At 47.6% G+C, this 22,371-nt stretch overlaps 1 protein-coding gene across 6 annotated transcripts in view; it reads left to right on the forward strand.

The window, feature by feature from the left end:
- Window positions 1-22,371, forward strand: part of RUFY1 (RUN and FYVE domain containing 1) — a 744,748-nt gene that overhangs the window by 327,904 nt on the left and 394,473 nt on the right. For all 6 annotated transcript variants that reach the window (XM_030213172.1, XM_030213171.1, XM_030213174.1 and 3 more), the window contains one exon: window positions 11,364-11,465. In XM_030213172.1, the coding sequence (XP_030069032.1) occupies window positions 11,364-11,465 (102 nt within the window). The remainder of the gene's footprint in view (window positions 1-11,363; window positions 11,466-22,371) is intronic.

Consider the following 22,371-nt stretch of genomic DNA (forward strand, 5'->3'; position numbering starts at 1 on the left):
CTTTTGCTACTCTCGGGACAGGGGTATGTAATTTTTCTTTTGCTCAGGATGTTTATTTTACATCCTATGGCTTCAGTTCCTTTTCTAGTGTCTAACTCTGTTCCATTTTGTTAGCTTGGTGGTTCGGATATTCAAATCCTTTTCTGCTATTAGTTTTTGCTGTGTGTATAGCTTTCTCCGAGGACAAGCAGGCTCAATATTGTTACATGTGGGTCGTCGTCCGCGACAGCCCAGGAGACAGAGAAATCTTGAAAAGTCTGTTCCCGAACGTTCCATCGCGTGGGCCAACTCACCGCACATGTGGGCGGCTTCCCGCCCGCGACACGAACGTGCAGTGATTAGCTATTTTTCTTCTGCGCTTGAGGAGAGTTGTGTTGCGACGCTACTCTCTTTTCTGGCTCAGGAGAACCGTTTTTTTGTGCATTTATCGCGCCCCTTTTGTTCTTTTTCCTTTTATTCTACTTTTAAATATTAAAAAAAAAAAAAAAAAAGGTTAGTTTCCCTGATTTTTAGTTTTTCTTCCCTGTTGGAAGTTTCCTTTCTTTTTCGTAGCGGCCGCATCTTTTTCTCTTTTTGTGCCTTTTTATTTGGCACCATCAAGCCATTTGATTTTGCTGACACTATTTTCCGCCCATGTCATTGAAGACTCCCAGCGGCTTCAAGCATTGTACTCACTACAACCGGACCATCTCGAGCACCGACCCTCACGCGTGGTGTCTTCAGTGTCTTGGGCCCAACCTCTTTCCAACTTCTTGTAAGCTGTGCAAGTTGATGAAAAAGCGGACCCAAGTGGCTCGAGAGGCTCAGCGTGAGAAACTTTTTTCTGAGCGGTCCGGTCCTTCAACATGGACATCGGCACTGAGGGCATCGGCGTTGACATCAAGGGAAGTAGCGACACCGGGAGCGCAGGTAATGGCTGCTGAGAGACTGCATTGAGCTGGGAGCAGTGAGGCATCGAGTGGGTCTCCACCCATCTTGGGGCTTCCTGCTATGTAGGCCCCCCGGGACCGACCTTTGTCGGTCCCGGCCTCGAGGAGACACGTGGATTCCACGTCATCCTCATCGGTACTGAGGAGTCTCGATGATGGGCGTCGAGCGAAGGCGAAGAAGCATTGTCATCGATCTCCGTCCAGACATGGTACCGAGAGCTCCGGGGAGCCAAGGGAGTCAGCACCCGAGAAGTGTCAGCGCCGGGAAGATCACTCACCCTCCATTCAGGAGGTGCCGATGCGTTGGTCATCTGGCAGCCTGGTACCGGCTCTTGAGCCCCCTCAGATTCTGGCACCAACTCCTACACCAGCCCTATAGCCTTTTCCGATGGCAGCTCTCGACGAGCGCATCCGGGCCCTTCTTCCAGAGCTTCTGGAAGGGTTGCTTCGTCAGTCAGTCTCGGTGTCAGGTACCGGAGCCAGTTGCCACCCTGGTCAACTCCCCCTCGACATCAGTGGAGGAAGCTTCACCATCTAGGCAGGGGTCGACTTTTTGACATTCCCCACGAGGTCGTCGATCCTTGATGTCGAGACAGGCTCGGCTTCGGGCTGCTCTTAGGGAGCTTTTGTTCGATAGATCTTACTCTACCGATTGAAGTAAGGATGTCTCCACGTGAGAGTCTTACTTTCTCATTCTTTGTACGGGAAATGTCTAAGGACATTCCATTCCCTGTGGAGGTTGTGGATGAGCCCAGGGCTGGTGATGCTCAAGGTCCTGGATTATCCTTCTCCACCTGCAGAGGTTGCAACGGCCCCACTGCACAATACACTCAGAGAAATATTGATGTGGAATTAGTCTTGCCCTCTTTCTAATCCAGTGGTTCCCAAGAAGTCCGAGTCCCAGTACAGAGTCCATGGAGAGCCTGTAATGGTGAAGGCCCAACTTCCTCACGATTCCATGGTGGTGGACTCTGCTCTCAGAAGAGCCAAGAGTACTAGAGACTATGCCTCGGCGCCCCCAGGCAGAAGTCTAGAACCTTGGATTCTTTTGGGAGGAGAACGTATCAGGCCGCAATGCTCACCGCCAAGATCCAAACATACCAGCTCTACACGAGCATTCACTTACGGAACTCGGTGAGGCAACTGTCCAGTTTAGTCGAAGCACTTCTTCTGGAGCTTGCTGAACCTTTTCACCAGGTGGTCAGGCAGCAGAAGGCATGTCGCAAAGTCCTGGCCAGGGGGTCTTATGACACTTGTTTGATGTGGCATCGCGAGTAGCTGCTCAAGGTACGTGATACACAGACTCTCATGGCTGCGTGTCTCTGACCTGGATCAGAAGACCCAGCAGCGAATGGCGGATGTTCCTTGCCAGGGGGATAATCTCTTTGGAGAAAAAGTAGAAGATATGGTTGATCAGATGAAAAAGCATCATGATGCCATGGATTCTCTCTCCTGCCGGACGTCTTCTGCTACTGCCTCCTCATCCAGGAAGTTTTTTGGAGGGAGGAGGAGTGCTCCCTATTCCTACAATAGGCGTAGGTACACTCCTGCCTCTCAGCAGCCAGTTCAGGCTCAGTCCCAGCATGCGCGTTCTCGTCAACGCTGTGCGCCTAAGGCCCCTAGGGCTCCCCAGCAAAAGCAAGGGATGGGCAATGCGGTCGAACCCGTTCCACCAGGGGAAGAAGGGCTGGGATTGTATTCCAGTTACTTCCTTGTGCAAAAAAAAACAGGGGGGATGCGTCCCATCCTAGACCTAAGGGCCCTGAACAAATTCCTGCTCCGAGAAAAGTTCAGGATGGGTTTCCCTGGGCACCTTTCTTCCCATGATTCAGGAAAACGATTGGTTATGCTCTCTGGACAAAGGATGCCTATACTCACATCTCGGTGCTCCCAACTCACAGGAAGCACCTTCGATTTCGACTGGGAACTCAGCACTTTCAGTACTGTGTACTGCCCTTTGGCCTAGCATCTGCACCCAGGGTCTTCACAAAGTGCTTGGCTTTTGTCGCAGCATCACTACGCAGACTGGGAGTGCATGTGTTCCCTTATCTTGACGATTGGCTGGTGAAGAACACTCTGAGGCTGGGGCTCTACGGTCCATGCAGATGACTATTCAACTGCTGGAGCTATTGGGGTTTGTAATAAATTATCCCACGTCCCATCTTGTTCCAGTGCAGAAATTGGAGTTAATTGGAGCTCAGTTGGATACACAGGTGCCTTGAACTTATCTTCCCCAGGCAAGGGCAGACAATCTTCTGGCCCTAGTGTCCTTGGCTCGAGAGTCTCAACAGATCACATCTCAGCAGATGTTGAGACTTTTAGGGCACATGGCCTCCACAGTTCATGTGACTCCCATGGCACGCCTACATATGAGTTCAGCTCAATGGACCCTAGCTTCCCAGTGGACTTGCATGATATTCTTCCACCATCTCAATCAGGATTCCATGCGTTTTTTTAACACAGAAATATTTCTGAGCTCCATGTTAGATCACGCCCGACTACTGTTAAGTGCAGGAAAAAGTGCACTGCTACTTCAATTTGATCTGTCCTCAGCATTCAACCTAGTACACCATACTCTCTTCCTGTGGAACCTCAAAGAAATGGGAATTGCTGGGAATGTTTTAAAATGGTTCAGAGGCTTCTTGGAAAGTAGATCATACAAAAGTAAATGCAGACTTACCTGTAAACTGGAGCAACAGATGCGGTGTCCCCCAAGGCTCCCCATATCCCCAATACTGTTCAATGTTTTCCTCCGATCCTTAAGCTAGCTACTAGATAAAAATGGGTTTCTCCACTACATCTATGCCGATGATACCTTAGTATTAATCCTCATAAATCAGTTTTTGGATGTTCTATAAAATGTGGAGGCTGCGGCGTATTAGGTTTCGTCTCACCAGAGAGCTCTTCCGCACACTCGTTCACTGGCTAATTCTGTCTCACCTTGATTACTGTAGTGGGATTTATGTGGAAAAAGAAGCCAGCAGATCAATATAACATCAGAAAGATTTTATTGAAGATACCGCATGTAAACAAATTGCCCACCCACCAAGGGCTGCGTCAGGGGCTAATTTGAAACCTTCTGAAAGGAGCAACTCTAAAAACGGAAAATTTGTGGTGTATAATAGATTGGAAAAAACCAGCGCATACAGCAGATACCTAAAATGATGTGACTCTTAACACAACGCAAGCAGATGCACTGCTGTCAAACCTGGAAAACCTGTGGGATTTATGTGGGCTGCCAGGAGCAATTACTGAGAGACTCATCTTGGGTAAATCGCGCATGGTTCCTGCGCAGCCTCTACGTCTAAATCTTCACTGGCTACCAGTAAAAGAACAAATAGCTTTCAAGATCTGCACAATAACACATAAAATAATTTACGGATTAGCTTCAGAATATATGATTCCTTTAATAGATCTCCCACCAAGAAATGCCATCAAAACAGCTCGCTCCTAGTTCCTATTTCCAACTACATTATCCATCTTGTAGAGGTGTCAAATACAAGCCTCGTTTTGCCTCTTCTTTCCACTACTCCAGCCCGAAGACTTGGAATGTTCTACCTTTGCACTTAAAATCGCAAGCTGATCACCATCTTTTCAAGAAGTTGCTGAAAACGTTCCTTTTTGAAAAAACAAACTCCATTAGTAACTCTGCTGTTTAGTTATCTTAATTGTTGTTAGCGTTGTATCCTTATTCTTCTGTAAAATTCATGTATTGTACTTCTCTTCTTTTATAATTCATGTAAGCCACATTGTGCCTGCATTTGTGGGAAAATGTGGGGTAGAAATGAACAGTAAATAAATAAATAAATAAATATCTAGGGTCCAACAATGATGCATCAGCCTACTAGAAAAATGGATTCATGTTCACAGGCTAAAACTTTAATACCGTAAAAACTAAATTTCTATACTTCAACAGAAAACCAGATCAAATCCCTAAGTCAATTACCATCAACCAAATGAATTTCAGTCTCTCTTCTACTATTAAACTCCCAGACGTTCAAATCGATTGTGCTCTTTCCCTGGAAGTGCAAGTCAACGCCCTGGCCAAAATATTTTTCCACCCAATGAGAAAGCTCTGTACCATCCGGAAGTACTATGAAACCAACCAGTATGAACAACTGGTATGTGCGCTGGTACTATCTTCTGTTGACCACTACAATCTAATATACCTAGGTTGCACAAAAACCTTACTCAAGAGACTTCAAACCATTCAAAATACAGCAATCAAACTAATCTTTAGGCTATCAATATTCGACAGTGGATCCCTTTCCTACAACAAACTATACTGGCTCCTCATTGAGGCAAGAGTATTTTTCAAACTGGCCTGCTTCCTCTTTAAAACACTGGAAAGACAGATCCCTAGCTACCTACTAGTACATTTCTGCTTTGCAACCTTCAACCAGATCAAGGAGACAAGAAGCTTCCAAATTCTTCACTTTCCCCTCAACCAAGGGCAAGACTAGTGCTCTTCTACAAATTTCTTGCTGTTCAAGCTGTCAGACTTTGGAAGACATTACTGGAATGTATTTATTTATTTATTTATTTTTTGTTAGATTTGTATCCCACATTTTCCCACCTATTTGCAGGCTCAATGTGGTTTACATAGCACCGTAAAGGCATTCGCCAATTCTGGTTATGAACAAATACAGTAATGTTGTGGTAGAATAAGGTTCGTGTGTACAGACACATTAGGGAATCGTAGAGGAAGAGTTATTATATGTCCATTACGATCTTTGGTTTCATTGTGTTGCAGGGTACAGGCATTTAAGTTGGGTCGGTAGGGTATGCCTTTTTGAACAGGTTAGTTTTTAATGTTTTCCGGAAGTTTAGGTGATTATAAGTTGTTTTCATGGCTTTTGGTAATGTGTTCCATAGTTGTGTGCTTATGTAGGAAAAGCTGGATACATAGGTTGATTTGTATTTGAGTCCTTTGCAGCTTGGGTAATGGAGATTTAGGTATGTTTGTGTTGATCCTGTTGTATTTCTGGTTGGTAGGTCTATGAGGTCTGTCATGTATCCCGGGGCTTTGCCATAGATAATTTTATGAACCAGGGTGCAGATTTTGAAAGCAATACGTTCTTTGGGAGCCAGTGCAGTTTTTCTCGGAGGGGTTTGGCACTTTCGAATTGTGTTTTTCCAAATATAAGCCTGGCTGCCGTATTTTGAGCAGTCTGAAGTTTCTTTATAATTTTGTTCTTTGCATCCTGCATAAATTCCATTGCAGTAGCCTACATGGCTTAGTACCATTGATTTGTATCAAGTTGCAAAATGTTTCCCTCGGGAAGAATGGTTTCACGTGTTTGATTTTCCACATTGAGTGGAACATTTTCTTTGTTGTAGATTTCACTTGGTTCTCTAGTGTGAGGTTACGGTCGATTGTAACACTGAGAATTTTCAGGCTATCTGAGATAGGAAGGGTATAATCTGGGGTGTTTATGTTTGTGGGTTTGTTCGTATTGTATTGGGATGAGAGGATGAGGCAGTGTGTTTTTTCTGTGTTGAGTTTTAGTTGAAATGCGTTTGCCCGTGAGTCCATGATGTTCAAGCTGAGCTTGATTTCGTGGGTGATTTCTGTCAGATCACATTTGTAAGGAATGTATATTGTGACATCGTCTGCATAGATGAAAGGGTTAAGGCCTTGGTTGGATAAGGATTTGGCTAGTGGGGTCATCATTAGGTTGAAAAGGATCGGTGATAGTGGTGATCCTTGAGGTACTCCGCATTCTGCTTTCCACTGTGGTGATATGTTTGAGCTTGGTTTCACTTGATATGTTCTAGTGGTTAGGAAACCCTTGATCCAACTAAGTATTTCCCTACACAATCCTGTCATGTTCCGAAAAAAGTTACAAACTTTCTTATTTAAGAAATATGTATTGTAGTTAGATTTCTGCTTATCTCTAAAGCAACCACTATAATTCTTAGAGGAATGCTCTGATCTCTTTATCCCTACAAAAAGTTTGTAAACCGCTTAGAATTGTAAAGATCTTAGTGGGATAAATGCCCTAATGTATTGTAAAAGGACACACAAGTAAGGGCAGATTAGAATCTATCAATCAAATCAAACGATAAGAATATTCAAAGTTCTCTGGCAGCACTCCAAAGCAAAAGTGTTCTCTCTTCAGGATTTCCAAGTCTCTACAAAGCTGCCCTGCCTTTAAATGCACCAGATACAACGGAGCCAAATTGATTAAATCACACTGTGAACTCTGCAGTAGAATGAAGGTACAAACAGTTCTAGTAATTCGAGAATGACGCGGGGACAAAGTTTGTCCCTGTCCCGTCCCCGCGAACTCTGTCTCTATCCACAGAAGCCTCGCTGTTTAACCACACTTAAGATTTACCTTTGGGTTTAAAAAACAAAATCATGTGCATGTAAGGACTGCATACATGAATTAAAACAAATGCCCTTAAAATGTAATAATACTGGACTGGTCTGGCAAGCAATAATGAAACAGTGATGGAATATTCATTCACATAACAAGCAATAATGAGCACAAAAATTTTTCTAATCATTCTACAACTCCAAGCACATTTAATTCTTTTCTCAATGTACAAAACAGGGAACCACAGAAAAACTGTAATAGAGATCTACGTCAAGAAAGCCAGGTAAACACTGGTAAAAGAGAAACAGAAATGTGTTTTCTCCTGCACTCTGCAAAATACAAAAATAGAAAAGACGTACATTTCACAAAGCAGGCTCATCTCAGTCCTTAAAAAGTATTAAAAAAATATTTATTTTCTACCTTTGTTGTCCAAGCACTTTATTTTTCTAATAGGGCTGGTCCTAGTCTCTTTTCCACTTTCCACGTGTCCATCTTCTCTAAATTATTTTCCACGTTGGCGTTTCCATTTCTTCTCTTTCCTCTTGGCTTTGTCCTTTCCTTCTCTACATCTGTCTGGCAGTGACCTTTCTTTCATGCCCCCCCCCCTTATTTGTGTTTATCCCCCTTTCTTTCACCTTAGTCTCTGTTTCACTTCTCATCTACCTACAAGCTTTTACCATTGCTCCCTCTGACTCTCACTTAATATCCAGTCTCCTAAACCCCTATCTTTTTTCACCCACTTCCTTAGCCCTCATTCCCATCCTATTAGCCCTCATCTAGCCTCCACTGAATCTCATCACCCTGTCAGTCCCCAGCTCCATCCGTTTCTCTCTTTCATTCCCTTGCTTCCAAGGCCCTATACCCCATGCCCTTCTTTCCTCTTCCCCTTTGCAAGGTCGTATCACTGTCCCTCCCTCCCTTCTTCCTTCCGTCCAAGGTTCGGTGTCACTATCCCTCCCTCTCCCCCTCCACAAGGTCTAGTGTTGCTTTCCTTCCCTTCATCCTTGTCCAACATTTCTCCTCTCTTCCCTGCCCTCCACTACATCCATGTGCATCTTCTTCCTGACTTCCCTCCCCTCTATCCATCCATGTCCAGCAACTCTCCATTCTCCCCTGCCCTCTCTTCCATCCACCCATATCCAGCAAATTTCCTCTCTCCCCTGCCCCCTCCATTCATCCATCCATGTCCAGCAATTCTCTTCCCTGCCCTCCCCTCCATCCATCCACGTCCAGCAACTCTCCATTCTTCCCTGCCCTCTCCTCCATCCACCCATATCCAGTAAATTTGCTCTCTCCCTTGCCTTCTCCATTCATCCATCCATGTCCAGCAATTCTCCTCTCTTCCCTGCCCTCCCCTCCATCCATCCATGTTCAGCGACTCACCATTCTTCCCTGCCCTCTCCTCCGTTTATCCATATCCATGCCTTCTCCATTCATCCATCCATGTCTAGCAATTCTCCTCTCTTCCCTGCCCTCTCCTCCATTCATCCATATGCAGCAAATTTGCTCTCTCCCCTGCCCCCTGCATTCATCCATCCATGTCCAGCAATTCTCCTCTCCTGCCCTCCCCTCCGTCCATCCATGTCCAGCAACTCTCCATTCTCCCCTGCCCTCTCCTCTCTCCATCCATGTCCAGCAATTCTCTCCACTGCCCTCCCCTCCATCCATCCATGTCCAGCAACTCTCCATTCTCCCCTGCCCTCTCCTCCATCCATGTCCAGTATCTCTCCCCTGCCCCCTCCATCCATCCATCCATGTCCAGTATCTCTCCCCTGCCCCCTCCATCCATCCATGTCCAGCATCTCTCCCCTGCCCCCTCCATTCATCCATGTCCAGCAATTCTCCTCTCCCCTTCCCTACCCTCCTCTCCAGCAATTCTCCTCTCCTCTCCCCTGCCCTCCCCTCCCCCCCCACGTCCAGCAATCTTTTTTCCCCCTCCCATCCATGTCTAGCGATTCTGCCTGCCCTCCCTCAGCTCCCCGACAGCCTTCCTCTCCGTTCCTTCCTGCCCCCCCTCCCCCACGTGTTCAAACCTTTTATTTTCCTTGCAGCAACGGCAGTGAAGCACACGACACAGTGGGCTCGCCTCCAGCCTTTCCCTTCCCTCACACAGTGTCCCGCCCTCGTGGAAACAGGAAATACATCATCGCAAGAAGGCGGGACACTCAGTGAGGGAAGGGAAAGGCTGGAGGCGAGCCTGCTGTGCTGTATGCTTCACTGCCGTCGCTGTGAGGAAAATAAGAGGTTTAAACGTGCATAAGAAGGGGGCAGGAAGGAACAAAGAGATAGCCTGACCGGGAGCTGAGGGCGGGAAGAGCTGCCTGCAGCGTTACGGCAGCCCTGCGTTGGGGGGGGCAATGCCCCCCTCGCCCCCCCCCCCAAACAACCCCTGCACCTGCGGTACAACAGATGTCTACCCATGGGCGTAATTACTGCTCCTGCGGGGCAGGGAAATAACCTCTTTTTGCACTCGCGGTAAAAGTTTGAAAATTTCTCCATTCCTGCGGATTTACTGCGGATTACTACAGTTTACTGCGATTACCCATTCCCGTTTCATTCTCTACTAGTAATAAAGTGCCCTTAATTTCAACATAAAAATATGAAAACACAATGCAAGATAGCAATTATAAGTTATAAGCAGTTAGAATGAAGACAGATATAGAAACTTTTAGGGCCAGATGCACTAAACTTTACGAGGCAATAACGAGTCATTAACGAGCAAGTAGTAAACTCTGGCATGCACTAAATACTTTTTTCCGATGACTGTAGCAGCTAACGCAAACGGAATGCAGATGAGCAAATTGTGTAGAAACCCTATTGAAATGAGATGTACTAAGCTTTTCCGCTTGCCCTAACTCTGGAAAACGCCGGGAAAGCGAACGAGAGGTCTGTACCTCTCGTTGGGGCTGTGCCGGCTTCGAAAACTTATAAAATGTTAAAAAAAAAAAAAAAAATCGGGAGGGGGCAAAAACGCTCGTCAGGAGCGTCCTTTATGGACGTTCTTCACTGTAGGTATTATAAAAAAAAAATCGCAGGCATACGCTGCACCTATGGTACGCCGCTCCCCCTGCATTGAAATCAGAACTTTTACGCAGCCTTGGCCCCCCTCCCTTCCTTCCTCCGCCCCCTGTGGCCCCGCCCCCACCGCCCCCCTGAGGTTGTTGCCGCCGCCGCTCCCCCCTCCACCCACCCCCCTCCGTCTACCATCGGGCCCTCGCAGCACCTCTCACCTCTGTGTGAAGGCACTGCACTGGCAACAACAGCTGATTGCTTCTTCAGACTTCCCTCCTTTGCTCCTGGCCCGCCCTCGTCTGGCGATCTCCGGGGGGGGGGGGGAGTGGCAGGGCGGGGCCACGGGGGGCGGAGGATGCGGTGGAAGCTGTCATTTCAAGGAAGGGAGGGAGGGGGGCTGGGGCTCCGTAAATGTTCTGATTTCAATGCAGGGGGGAGCAAGGAGCGGCGGCGACCTCGGGCGGGGGGGGGGGGCCAAGGCTGTCAATAAAGGAAGTGTTTAGGTTTTTCTTATTTTTTTTACGTCTTTGGCATGCGCAGAGCAGCCAGCATAACGCTTGGCTGCTCTGCGCATGCTCTACCGGCCGATTATCCGACGGTTTTACGAAGGGTTAGAGAATGCAAGTGAGCTGCAACGAGCAGCTCATTTGTATTCACTTTTCCTTCGTGCATAGCCGTTCCCTACCGATTCGCTATGAAGAGGGAGGTTTTTGGGGAGGGGCGTTTATAGGATAGGTGGAAGTAAAGTCAGCAGATTATCAGTGAATATTGCTCCCTAAATGGAGCAGTTTGATCATGCAACATGCTTATATGATAGTTGAAATTGTTGAAAGTCCATGTAGGAGTTTAACAAATATTTCCTTGTCCGATCACAATTTGAGAAAAAAAAGTAAAGTATCGGGTGTGTATGATTGCTAAAAATGTAAGGAGTCTGTAAGGCAGAAAATTATGTTCCAGGTATGGAGCGGGTTTTTTTTTCTTTTGTATTTAGGAGGATTGGCTTGTATTAATGCACTTAACTAGAACTGTATTTTTTGTGATAAAATCTATAATTCAACAGTAAACTTTGTCTATATGTATTTTTTTTTAAATTAATCAGCTTGTGGCAGCTATTGATCGAGTCAAGTCACTACAAGAGGAACAGCAGCAGTTGCAACAGGAAAACGCACAATTTTGTGAACAAAGTGAAAGAAGTGTTGCGGTAAGGAATACACTTAATAGATTTTATTTATTTATTGCATTTGTATCCCACATTTTCCCACCTATTTGCAGGCTCAATGTGCCTTACATAATTTTGTTAACAATGTCATTCCAAGATATTAGATACAGTTAGTATTGTGCAGAGATTAAGTAGGGAAGAGAGAAGAAGGAAGGGAGTGATTAGGGTAGTTATAGAGGTGGATTTTCATAACTGAGTGGGTTGTTGAGTTGAATTAGTGAGGTTATCGGTTCTCGTTGTAGGCTTTGTTGAAGAAGTATGTCTTCAGAGATTTGCGAAAGATAGTTGTTTCGTTGATTGTTTTCAGGTTTGTAGGTAGTGCATTCCATAACTGCATGCTCATGTAAGAGAAGGTAGTGGCATGCATCAGCTTGTATTTTAGTCCTTTACAGCTGGGGAAGTGCAGGTTGAGAAATTTGCGGGATGATCTTGTGGCGTTTCTGGGAGGTAGGTCCACAAGGTTTAGCATGTATATTGGAGCGTGTGCGTGAATGATTTTGTGTACAATTGTGCAGATTTTGAACGCAATTCGTTCCTTAAGTGGGAGCCAGTGAAGTTTCTCTCTTAAGGGTTTTGCACTTTCATATTTAGTTTTTCCAAATATGAGTCTGGCGGCAGTATTCTGGGCAGTTTGGAGTTTTTTGATAGTCTGTTCTTTACAGCCAGCGTACAGTGCATTGCAGTAGTCCAGATGACTTATTACCATTGACTGTACCAGGGTACGGAAGATGTATGTCAGAAAGAACGGTTTTACTCTTTTGAGTTTCCACATGGAGTAGAACATCTTTTTCGTCGTGTTTTTCACGTGGGCATCAAGAGTGAGGTTTCAATCAATGGTGACTCCAAGAATTTTCAAGTTTTGAGAGATAGGAAGAGAACAGTATGGTGTGATTATGGTGGAGAAAATTTTTGTGTTGTGTTGCGAGGTGAGTACAAGACATTGTGTTTTTTCTGCGTTAAGTTTTAGTTGGAATGCATCTGTCCATGTGTGCATTGTTTGGAGGCTTTGCTTGATCTCGTTGGTGATTTCATTTAGATCATGTTTGAATGGGATGTAGATTGTGACGTCATCTGCATATATGTAGGGGTTGAGGTTTTGGTCTTATATTTGAAAGAAAATTAACATAAGAATAGCCATACTGAATCAAACCAGTGGTCCGTTTAGCTCAGTATCCTGTTTCCAACAGTGGCCAAGCCAAGCTACAAGTACCTGGCAAAAACCCAACTAGTGGCAACATTCCATGCCAAGCAGTTGCTTCCCCATGTCTGTCTCAGTTGAGACTATAGACTTTTCCTCTAGGAACTTGTCCAAATCTTTTTTAAACCCATTTTTCCTTGTCATCAAGCAGATGAAGCCATTACGTATGGGTTATGTCCATCAACCAGCAGGGGAGATAGAGAGCACTCAAACTTTCACAGTGCCCTCTTGGCCAGCTAGCTCCACTGCCTCTTCAGTATTCTCTATCTCCCTTAGTAGGGTGGCTGCAGCTTGTTCGAGCTCCAGAAAAATCTGCCGGGAGGTGGTTCCTGGCTTGCTAGTTGTTAACCGGGGTGTTGGAGGCTATAGCAGCTTCACTTTAAAGGCACATAGGTTAGCCCTTTCCCTGCCTTACCCATACCTCCGTGGATGTGAACATATTGCCTTGTTTTCCCTGTCCTTACCCACCAACAGTGGATGCAGGCATATAGGTTTGCCCTTTCCCTGCCTTTCCCACTCATCTGAGCCTCCGGAGTCTTCAATACCTCTGCTTTCCTCACAGCTTTAAAAAAAAAAAAAGTTGCGTCGCGTTTTTAAACGCAGAGACGCTGGAACAGAGGTTTTTGACCTGATTTTCAGCAGGATCTTAGTTGTACACTAGATCCTTTGAGGTAAGAGTGTTTTCCAACTCCTCCGGGGTGGGCCCGCGATCGGGGCGATTTTGGCGCGAAACCGCCATTTTGGATTTTACCGCTGTTTTTTGGCGATGGCTGCGGACAATGTAAAGCGCTGTTCCACTTGTGGCAAGCGCAAATCAGCAGCAGGGCTCTGTAAATCGTGCTGTATTGGCGTAGGAGCCGGCCCGAGCATGGCGAGCGATGTTTCTTCCCGCTCTGAGCTGGCAGCGGGCGCCATTTTGCTTATACCGCATGGCGCGGCCTCCGTGGACACGGAGAGACCTGAGCCGGGTGGGGCACCTCGAGATGAGGTTATTTCAGGAGTGGCTAGCACCGGACAGGATTTGGGTGCCCAGGGTGAGATTTTCTCCCCGGATTTTGTGCTTTTGCTGCATAAAGCATACATGATGAAAAGAGCCCTTCCTCAAGGGTCGCCTGAGGCTCCTCTGATTGCCCCCCCGATGGATTCTGGCCTGGGACTGCCCAGTGAGGCTTTTTTCCCGGATGCTTGGCCTAAAGATAAGCGCAGAAGGGTTAATTCCCCTTCAGATTGTGGTGCACCTATTTCCCCCCCGTAGTCGGGGTGTGAGGATTCGGAGAACTCTGACAGACGTTCTTGGTCTGAGGAACCAGAGTCAGGTGCAGATTTACCACAGGATCTGGATGATCCCTCCGCGGTGAGGATTTTCCACCGTGATGAGCTGCCAGCGCTTATTTCAGATACCCTGCAGGCCCTCTCGATTGAAGATCCTGACAGTGGCATGGCCTCCTCGGGTAATCCCAGGATGGCTAGTACCAAGAAAGCTGCTCGGGCCTTCCCTTTGCATGACTCCATCCTAGAGCTTGTTTCGGCTCAGTGGGCTGACCCCGAGGGACCTTTGAGAGTTTCCAGGGCTATGGGGCAGTTATACCCTCTGCGTGAGGGACATATGGCTCGTTTTCAAATGCCTACAGTGGATGCCCTAGTCACTGCGGTGACAAAGAGAACTACCCTCCCTGTTGAAGGAGGTGTTGCCCTGAAGGATGTTCAAGACCGTAGGCTGGAAACAGCGTTGAAACGGTCCTTTGAAATTGCAGGTCTCACTGTTCGGGCGTCTGCATGCAGCTGTTATGCTGTGAGAGCCTGCCTAGCTTGGCTGCAACAGGCAGTGGCTCAGCCCGGAGATGGAGCGGAGCCCTTCTTGGATGTGGCTCCGCGGATGGAGGTGGCCTTGTCCTTTCTGGCTGATGCCCTTTATGACCTTGTCAGAGCTTCGGCTAAACAAATGGCAGTAGCAGTGGCGGCTCGCCGTCGTCTGTGGCTACGACACTGGGCAGCGGACATGGCCTCTAAGCAAAGGTTGGTGAAGTTGCCTTATCAAGGACTTCTCCTATTTGGTGAGGAGTTAGAGAAAATTGTGAAAGGCCTGGGTGATCCAAAACCCCAGCGCTTGCCCGAAGATAGGCAGAGGCCTTCCTCTAAGGGCCAGGCGGGTCCACTCCTCGTACAGACCTTGCTTCCGTGAAGCTAGAAGGTACCGCCCGGGGTGTCCTGCTGGGTTCACTTTTCGTGCCCGTGGTCAGCAGAGGAACTCCTTTCGCTCGGACAAGCGTTCCGCAGCTGGTGGCTCAAGACCAGGAGTTCAGGGGCGACCCTCTCAATGATGGTGCGCCGGCCCTCTCCTCGATGCCTGTCATCGGAGGACGGCTTTCCCTCTTTGTCGAGGAGTGGGCCAAGATTTCTTCAGATCAGTGGGTTCTGGACCTGATCAGAGATGGATACAGAATAGAATTCAACGCCCCAGTAAGAGACGTGTTTGTGGAGTCCCGATGCGGTTCTGCCGTCAAACGGGCGGCGGTGGAGGAGACTTTACAAGGTCTGCTTCAGTTAGGGGCAGTGACCCCGCTGCCTCCCGCCGAGCAAGGCTGCGGCCGATACTCCATCTACTTTGTGGTGCCGCGAAAAGGTGGGTCCTTTTGCCCTATTCTGGACTTAAAAGAAGTGAACAAGTCCTTGAGAGTGCGGCATTTCCACATGGAATCCCTGCGCTCCGTCATTGCGGCGGTTCAGCCAGGAGAGTTTCTCACGTCTCTAGACCTGAAAGAAGCTTACTTGCACATTCCGATTTGGCCCCCGCACCAGAAATTTCTGAGGTTTGCGGTGTTGGGAAAACATTTCCAGTTCCGGGCCTTGCCTTTTGGCCTCGCCACAGCTCCCCGAACCTTTTCGAAGGTAATGGTGGTAGTAGCTGCTTTGCTCAGGCGAGAAGGTATCCGGGTTCACCCGTACCTAGACGACTGGCTCATCAGAGCAGACTCTGCAACAGAGAGCTTACAAGCTACAGCCAGAGTGGTCTCAGTACTGCAATCTCTAGGCTGGGTCGTCAATATGGCCAAAAGTCACCTGTCCCCTTCACAATCTCCAGAGTTTTTTGGGGCCAGGTTCGACACAGTCTCGGGCTATGTGTTCCTACCCGAGCTAAGGCGGTGCAAGCTTCAGAATCAGGTCCGTCTGCTCCTGAGGATGCCCCGCCCGCGAGCTTGGGACATTGTCCAGCTGCTGGGATCGATGACAGCCACGATGGAAGTGGTACCCTGGGCGAGAGCGCACCTGAGACCTCTACAGTATTCCCTACTTCGGAGATGGTCTCCTATTTCTCAGGATTACCAATGCAGACTTACTCGTCTCCCTGCGGCCCGTCTCAGCATGGAGTGGTGGCTCTCGGACAGCATGCTGCGGCGAGGAATGCCGCTGACGCTCCCCGTTTGGTGCCTAGTGGTAACAGATGCCAGCCTGAAGGGCTGGGGCGCACACTGCAAGGGGAAGCATGCCCAGGGTCTATGGACACCCGAGGAGTCGGAGTGGTCCGTCAACTGCCTAGAGTTGAAAGCGGTGTTTCAGGCTCTTCTGGCCTTGCAAGTGACCCTGGAAGGATTGGCTGTCAGAGTGATGTCGGACAACACGACAACGGTGGCCTATATAAATCGACAAGGCGGAACAAGGTGCAGAGCACTAGCCGCGCAGGCCGATCTGATTTGCCACTGGGCCGAGCTGCATCTTCAGTGTCTGTCGGCAGCTCATATTGCAGGTCAGAGCAATGTGCAGGCCGATTATCTGAGCAGGCATCAGATCGATCCAGCAGAATGGAATCTGGCAGACGAAGTATTCCTGCAGATCTGTGCCAAATGGGGCAAGCCCGTGATGGATCAAATGGCGACAAGTGCCAATACCAAAGTCCCGTGCTTCTTCAGCAGACAGAGAGATCCTCGCTCGGTGGGGTTGGATGCCTTGGCTCAACCCTGGCCTCCGGGTCTACTTTATGTGTTTCCCCCATGGCCCTTGATAGGGCGCCTGCTCTTGCGGATTCGGCTGCACCCAGGAGAAGTGGTCCTCATCGCCCCGGATTGGCCAAGGAGACCTTGGTATGCAGACCTCCGACAGATGCTCCTGGAGGCTCCTCTGCCGTTACCTCTGGTACCGAACCTCTTGACTCAGGGACCGGTAGCCATGGAGGACGCCGGCCGCTTTGGTCTTACGGCATGGCTATTGAGAGGGCGCAATTGAGGGATAAAGGTTATTCCAATAAAGTTATTTCCACTCTCCTGCAAGCCCGCAAGCGGTCCACTTCCGTGGCTTATGCCAGGATTTGGTGCCTGTTTGAGTCTTGGTGTGCTTCCAGAGCCATTGTTCCAATGCGGGCTCCTGTCTCACCGATTCTGGACTTTTTGCAGGAAGGTGTACAAAAAGGCTTGGCCTATAATTCCCTGCGGGTGCAGGTGGCAGCGTTGGCCTCCCTTCGTGGTAAGGTGGAAGGCGTGACTTTGGCTGCTCACCCAGATGTGGCACGGTTTCTTAGAGGGGTGCTTCGGCTCCGACCTCCAGTGCGAGCACCCTGTCCAGCTTGGAACCTGGGGCTAGTTTTGAAAACCCTGCAGGCATCTCCTTTTGAGCCGCTTCGGCGAGCATCGGAGAAAGACTTGACACTGAAGGCCGTTTTTCTGGTGGCCATTACCTCGGCGAGACGGGTGTCAGAGCTCCAGGCGCTGTCCTGTAGAGACCCATTTCTGCAATTCTCAGAGTCCGGAGTCACGGTTCGGACCGTGCCTTCCTTTATGCCTAAGGTGGTTTCAGCCTTTCACTTAAACCAGCCTATTTTCTTGCCCTCTTTTTCAGAGGAAGAGTTTCCAGAATCTTTTGGGCAGCTGCACCTTTTGGATGTGCGCAGGACTCTGCTGCAGTATCTGCGAGTTACTAACTCTTTCAGGACTTCTGATCATATGTTTGTTTTGCTATCCGGTTCTCGCAGAGGGTCTCCAGCGTCTAAAGCCACTATTGCCCGCTGGCTCAAAGAAACTATCTTTTCAGCTTATCTGCTGGCCGGCAGGGTTCCGCCTGTAGCCTTTAAGGCACATTCTACTAGAGCGATTTCTTCCTCTTGGGCTGAAACTGGAGCACTCTCTCTTCAAGAGATATGCAGTGCAGCAACATGGGCTTCTAAGCTCTCCTTTGCCCGACATTACAGGCTGGATGTGGCTGCCAGGAGGGATGCGCGTTTTGGTGCACAAGTGCTAGCGTGTGGTGTGGCTTGTTCCCACCCTATCTAGGGATTGCTTTGTTACATCCCATACGTAATGGCTTCATCTGCTTGATGACAAGGAAGGGAAAATTAGGTTCTTACCTTGGTAATTTTCTTTCCTTTAGTCATAGCAGATGAAGCCATGAGCCCTCCCTGTATGATTGTCTGTATGCTGTGAATCTGTTTTTTCAGGTTCTGTTCTAATTTCCTGAAGTTCCTTCCTTGGGAGAAAGTTGGAAAAGAATCTTCAGGATTCATGTTCAGTTTAAATTTAGGAGGATGTGTTCATTCCCTCCAGGAGGCGCGTGTGTTCCCCTCCAGTTCTATAAATAGGAGGATGAGTTCATTCCCTCCAGTGTGTTGGGAGGATGTGTGATTCCCTCCAGGAGGCGCGTGTGTTCCCCTCCACTTATTCAATAAGGAGGATGAGTTTATTCCCTCCAGGAGGATGTGCATTCCCTCCTTTATGAGTTCATGCCCTTGTGATGGGCCATCGTTTGCTGTGAGGAAAGCTCTTGTGATTCCCATTGCGGTTTGCCATACTGCTTTGGAAGCTTCAAATACTGAAGAGGCAGTGGAGCTAGCTGGCCAAGAGGGCACTGTGAAAGTTTGAGTGCTCTCTATCTCCCCTGCTGGTTGATGGACATAACCCATACGTAATGGCTTCATCTGCTATGACTAAAGGAAAGAAAATTACCAAGGTAAGTACCTAATTTTCCCATTCCAACTGCTGTTACTACATCCTCTGGCAAAGAGTTCCAAAGCTTAACTATTAGTTGAGTGAAGAAAATATTTCCTCCTATGTGTTTTAAAAGTATTTCTATGTAATTTCATTCAGTGTCCCCTGCTCTTTGTACTTTTTGAAAGAGTGAAAAATTGATTCACTTTTACCTGTTCTACACCACTCAGGATTTTATAGAGCTCAATTATATTCCCCCTCAGCTGTCTTTTTTACAAGCTGCCCAGACCTCTTTAGCCTTTCCTCATATGAAAGGAGTTCTATCCCTATTATCATTTTGGTCTCTCTTCTTTGAACCTTTTCTAATTCCGCAAGATCTTTTTTGAGATATGGTGATTAGAACTGAACTCGGTTCTCAAGGTGAGGTCACAGCATGGAGTAATAGAGGCATTATAGTATTTTTGGTCTTATTTACCATCCCTTTCCTAATAATTTCTAGCATCCTGTTTGCTTTTTTGGCCACTGCCACCACACACTGGGCAGAAGATTTCAGCGTATTATCTACAACAACACATAGATCTTTTTCTCCAAGGACAAGCAGGCTGCTTGTTTTCACTGATGGGTCGGCGTCCACAGTGGCCCAGGAATTGCAACTTTCCAGAGCAAAATAACAAGAACTTTGCCAGAACCTTCTAGTGCGCGGGGCGCACGCAGCGCACATGCGTGGCCATCTTTCTGCCCGTCGGTTAAGAGTCCTGCTCAGGTTTTTCTTTTTCTGTGGTGGAGAGTGGCTGCTTCGTCTGTCTCTCTCTCCTCAGCCCAGAAAAAGAGCCTTCATTTTTGGACGACTTTTTCAGAGTTTTTCTCCCTCTCTAGTCTTCTTTTCTTTATCCTGTCTAAAATTAAAAAAAAAAAAAAAGTCACTTATTTCTTAGTTTGGCCCTTTTAAGTTTCCTTTCGTTTTTGTCGCGGCTCTCTTTCTCATTTTTGTGCCCTTTTAATTGGCACAATCGAGAATTTTGACTTCGCTGCCGCTATTTTTCCGTCCATGTCATCGAGGACTCCCAGCAGCTTCAAGAAGTGTACTCAGTGCAACCGGTCGATTTCAGGTACCGATCCCCATGCGTGGTGCCTTGGGCCCGACCATCGCCCAGACGCATGTAAGTTGTGTCTTAGCCTTAAAAGTCGGACCAAGCATCGAGAAAAGCTCTTCAGGACCGGCTTTTTGGAGCTTCGACTGGTTCTTCGACGTCGACAGCAGTACCAAGGTCGGCGGTGTCGAGGTCGGCACCAAAGATGGCATCGACTTCAGGCGCGCAGGTAATGGCTGTCCGGAGACCACCACACGCTGGGAGCAGTGAGTGTCGAATGGGTGTCCACCTGCCTCGAAGTCTCCTGCTGTGCAGGTCCCCCGGGACCAACCTCTCTCAGACCCGACTCCGAAGAGGCGCGTGGATTCCACATCCTCATCGGTACCGAGGAGTATCGATGACGTGCATCGAGCGAAGGCGAAGAAGCATTGTCATCGGTCTCCTTCCAAGCACGGTACTGGGAGCTCCGGGGCGTCGAAGGATTCGGCACCCGTGAAGCGCCGACGCCGGGAGGACCGCTCACCCTCCATTCAAGAGGTGTCGGTCTTCGGGCAGCCCGGTACTGCCTCCTCTACCTCCACAGATTCTGACGCCAATTCTTGCACCGACCCCGCAGCCTTGCTCGACAGCGACTCTAGACAAGCGCATCCGAGCCATTCTTTCAGGTCTTCTGGAGGGGTTGCTGCATCAGTCTGCTCCGGTACCGGGGGTGCTTGCGCTCTCCGTACCGTGGATGGAAGCGGCAGCTGGCTCTATGTCTGTGGTGAGGTCTCCGACGCCGGTGCCACCCAGGTCGACTCCCCGTCGACATCGCTGGAGGGAGCTTCATCGCCGCCGGCATGGGAGTCGACTTCTCGGCATCGCCATCGAGGACATGGTTTGTCAGCGTCGAGACGGGCCTAGTTTCGGACTACAGTTAAGGAATTCTTGTCCGATACCGATGCGGATGCCTCATGGGACGAAGGGCAAGATCCCAGGTATTTCTTTTCTGAGGAGTCATGTGGTCTTCCCTCTGATCCTACTCCTTCATCAGAAAGGAAGCTTTCTCCCCCGGAGAGTCTTTCTTTCTCTTCATTTGTCCGGGAAATGTCTGTTGCTATTCCCTTCCCTGTGGTATCTGAGGATGAGCCCAGGATTGAGATGCTTGAGGTCCTTGACTATACTTCGCCACCTAAGGAGTCATCCACGGTTCCTTTGCATAATGTGCTCAAGGAGACATTTATGCGGAACTGGATGAAACCACTAAGTAATCCCACCATTCCCAAGAAAGCTGAGTCCCAATATTGGATTCACGGAGAACCTGAGCTGATGAAGTCGCAGTTACCTCACGACTCTATGGTTGTGGATTCCACTCTCAAGAGAGCCAGGAGTTCTAGAGACTTCGCCTCAGCGCCCCCGGGAAGAGAATCTAGAACCCTGGACTCTTTTGTGAGAAAGGTGTATCAGGCCTCTATGCTCGTGGCCAAAATTCAATCTGTTTTTTTAAAATTATTTATTTATCAATTTCTAGTTTTACAAGCATTTTACATCTTGAGTAAGAAAAACAGTACATAAATTCAAAGTGGTAAATCCATAGGAAAATAAAAGAAAAATTATACAACTTGTATTAGACCACAATAAGAGTGGGGGTTGGAGCCTTCACATAGTCAGGAGATGAGATTCAAAAACATATTTTAAATAAGCACAGCTTAGCAAAATTAAACCATTTACTCCTATTCTGTCTCTCTGATCTAATGCTCAAGGCTAATCATTACTGCCTAGTCTCAGCATGTATTAAATTATCTTTTTCTGAGTAATAAATTTTTAAATGTTCAGGAATTTAAAAAATATATTTAACCCCTAAGTATTTGATGTTACATTTACACGGGTAATTCAGGTTGAATGAAGCTCCCAGGGCTAAAGTTGCAGATCGCAGTGCCAAAAACTCTTTTCTCCTAACTTGAGTCTGCTTAGTAACATCTGGGAACACCCAGATTTTTTTTCCCATAAAATGGGGTTTGTAAGTTCCTCAGTGCAAGTTTCCTAACAGATTCCAAGTCTTGGTGAAATATAAATGATACCAAGAGAGTTTTTTGCGCTCAGTTATTTCTGTTAATGAAGATTCTAATAGATCTGATACATTAAGATCACGTTGCTCCTGTTGAATGTTTTGTTCATCTTCTTTCACCTTTTTTACTGGAAGGTAATATATTTTATTCAACGGAGGTATGTTATCTTCAGAAAATTTCAAGTTCTCTATTAGATATCTTTTAAAAATTTCCAGTGGAGTGTAGATTGGAGTCCTAGGAAAGTTCAATAAACGGAGGTTTAACCTCCTATTAAAATTTTCAAAATATTCCAATCTACTATGTATCAGAGTGTTAGCTTGTATCAGTTTTACAGTGGTTTCCTTCAACTTAATATTTTCATCAGATAAATGGTTTATCTTATCGGTAACATCACTTTTCATCGTGGCAAAAGCAGAAGATAAAGCCTGAACATTATTCACAAGAGATTTGGGGGGGGGGGGGAGGGAGGGGACAACGAAATGTCCTGTCCCTGGAGCTCAGCTTCTCCTTGCGCTTGTAGCTCAGCAGGATCTCCCAACGCTATCAAAGTGGTTCTCGCGTGAAATCCTTCGATCGTTTGTTGGGTTGGTGTAGATGTAACAACTGGCTGGGCTCCGGTTCTAATAAATGCCTTTCTCG

This window comes from Microcaecilia unicolor, chromosome 8, assembly GCF_901765095.1.
Source record: "Microcaecilia unicolor chromosome 8, aMicUni1.1, whole genome shotgun sequence".
In the NCBI taxonomy this organism is placed as follows: Eukaryota; Metazoa; Chordata; class Amphibia; order Gymnophiona; family Siphonopidae; genus Microcaecilia; species Microcaecilia unicolor.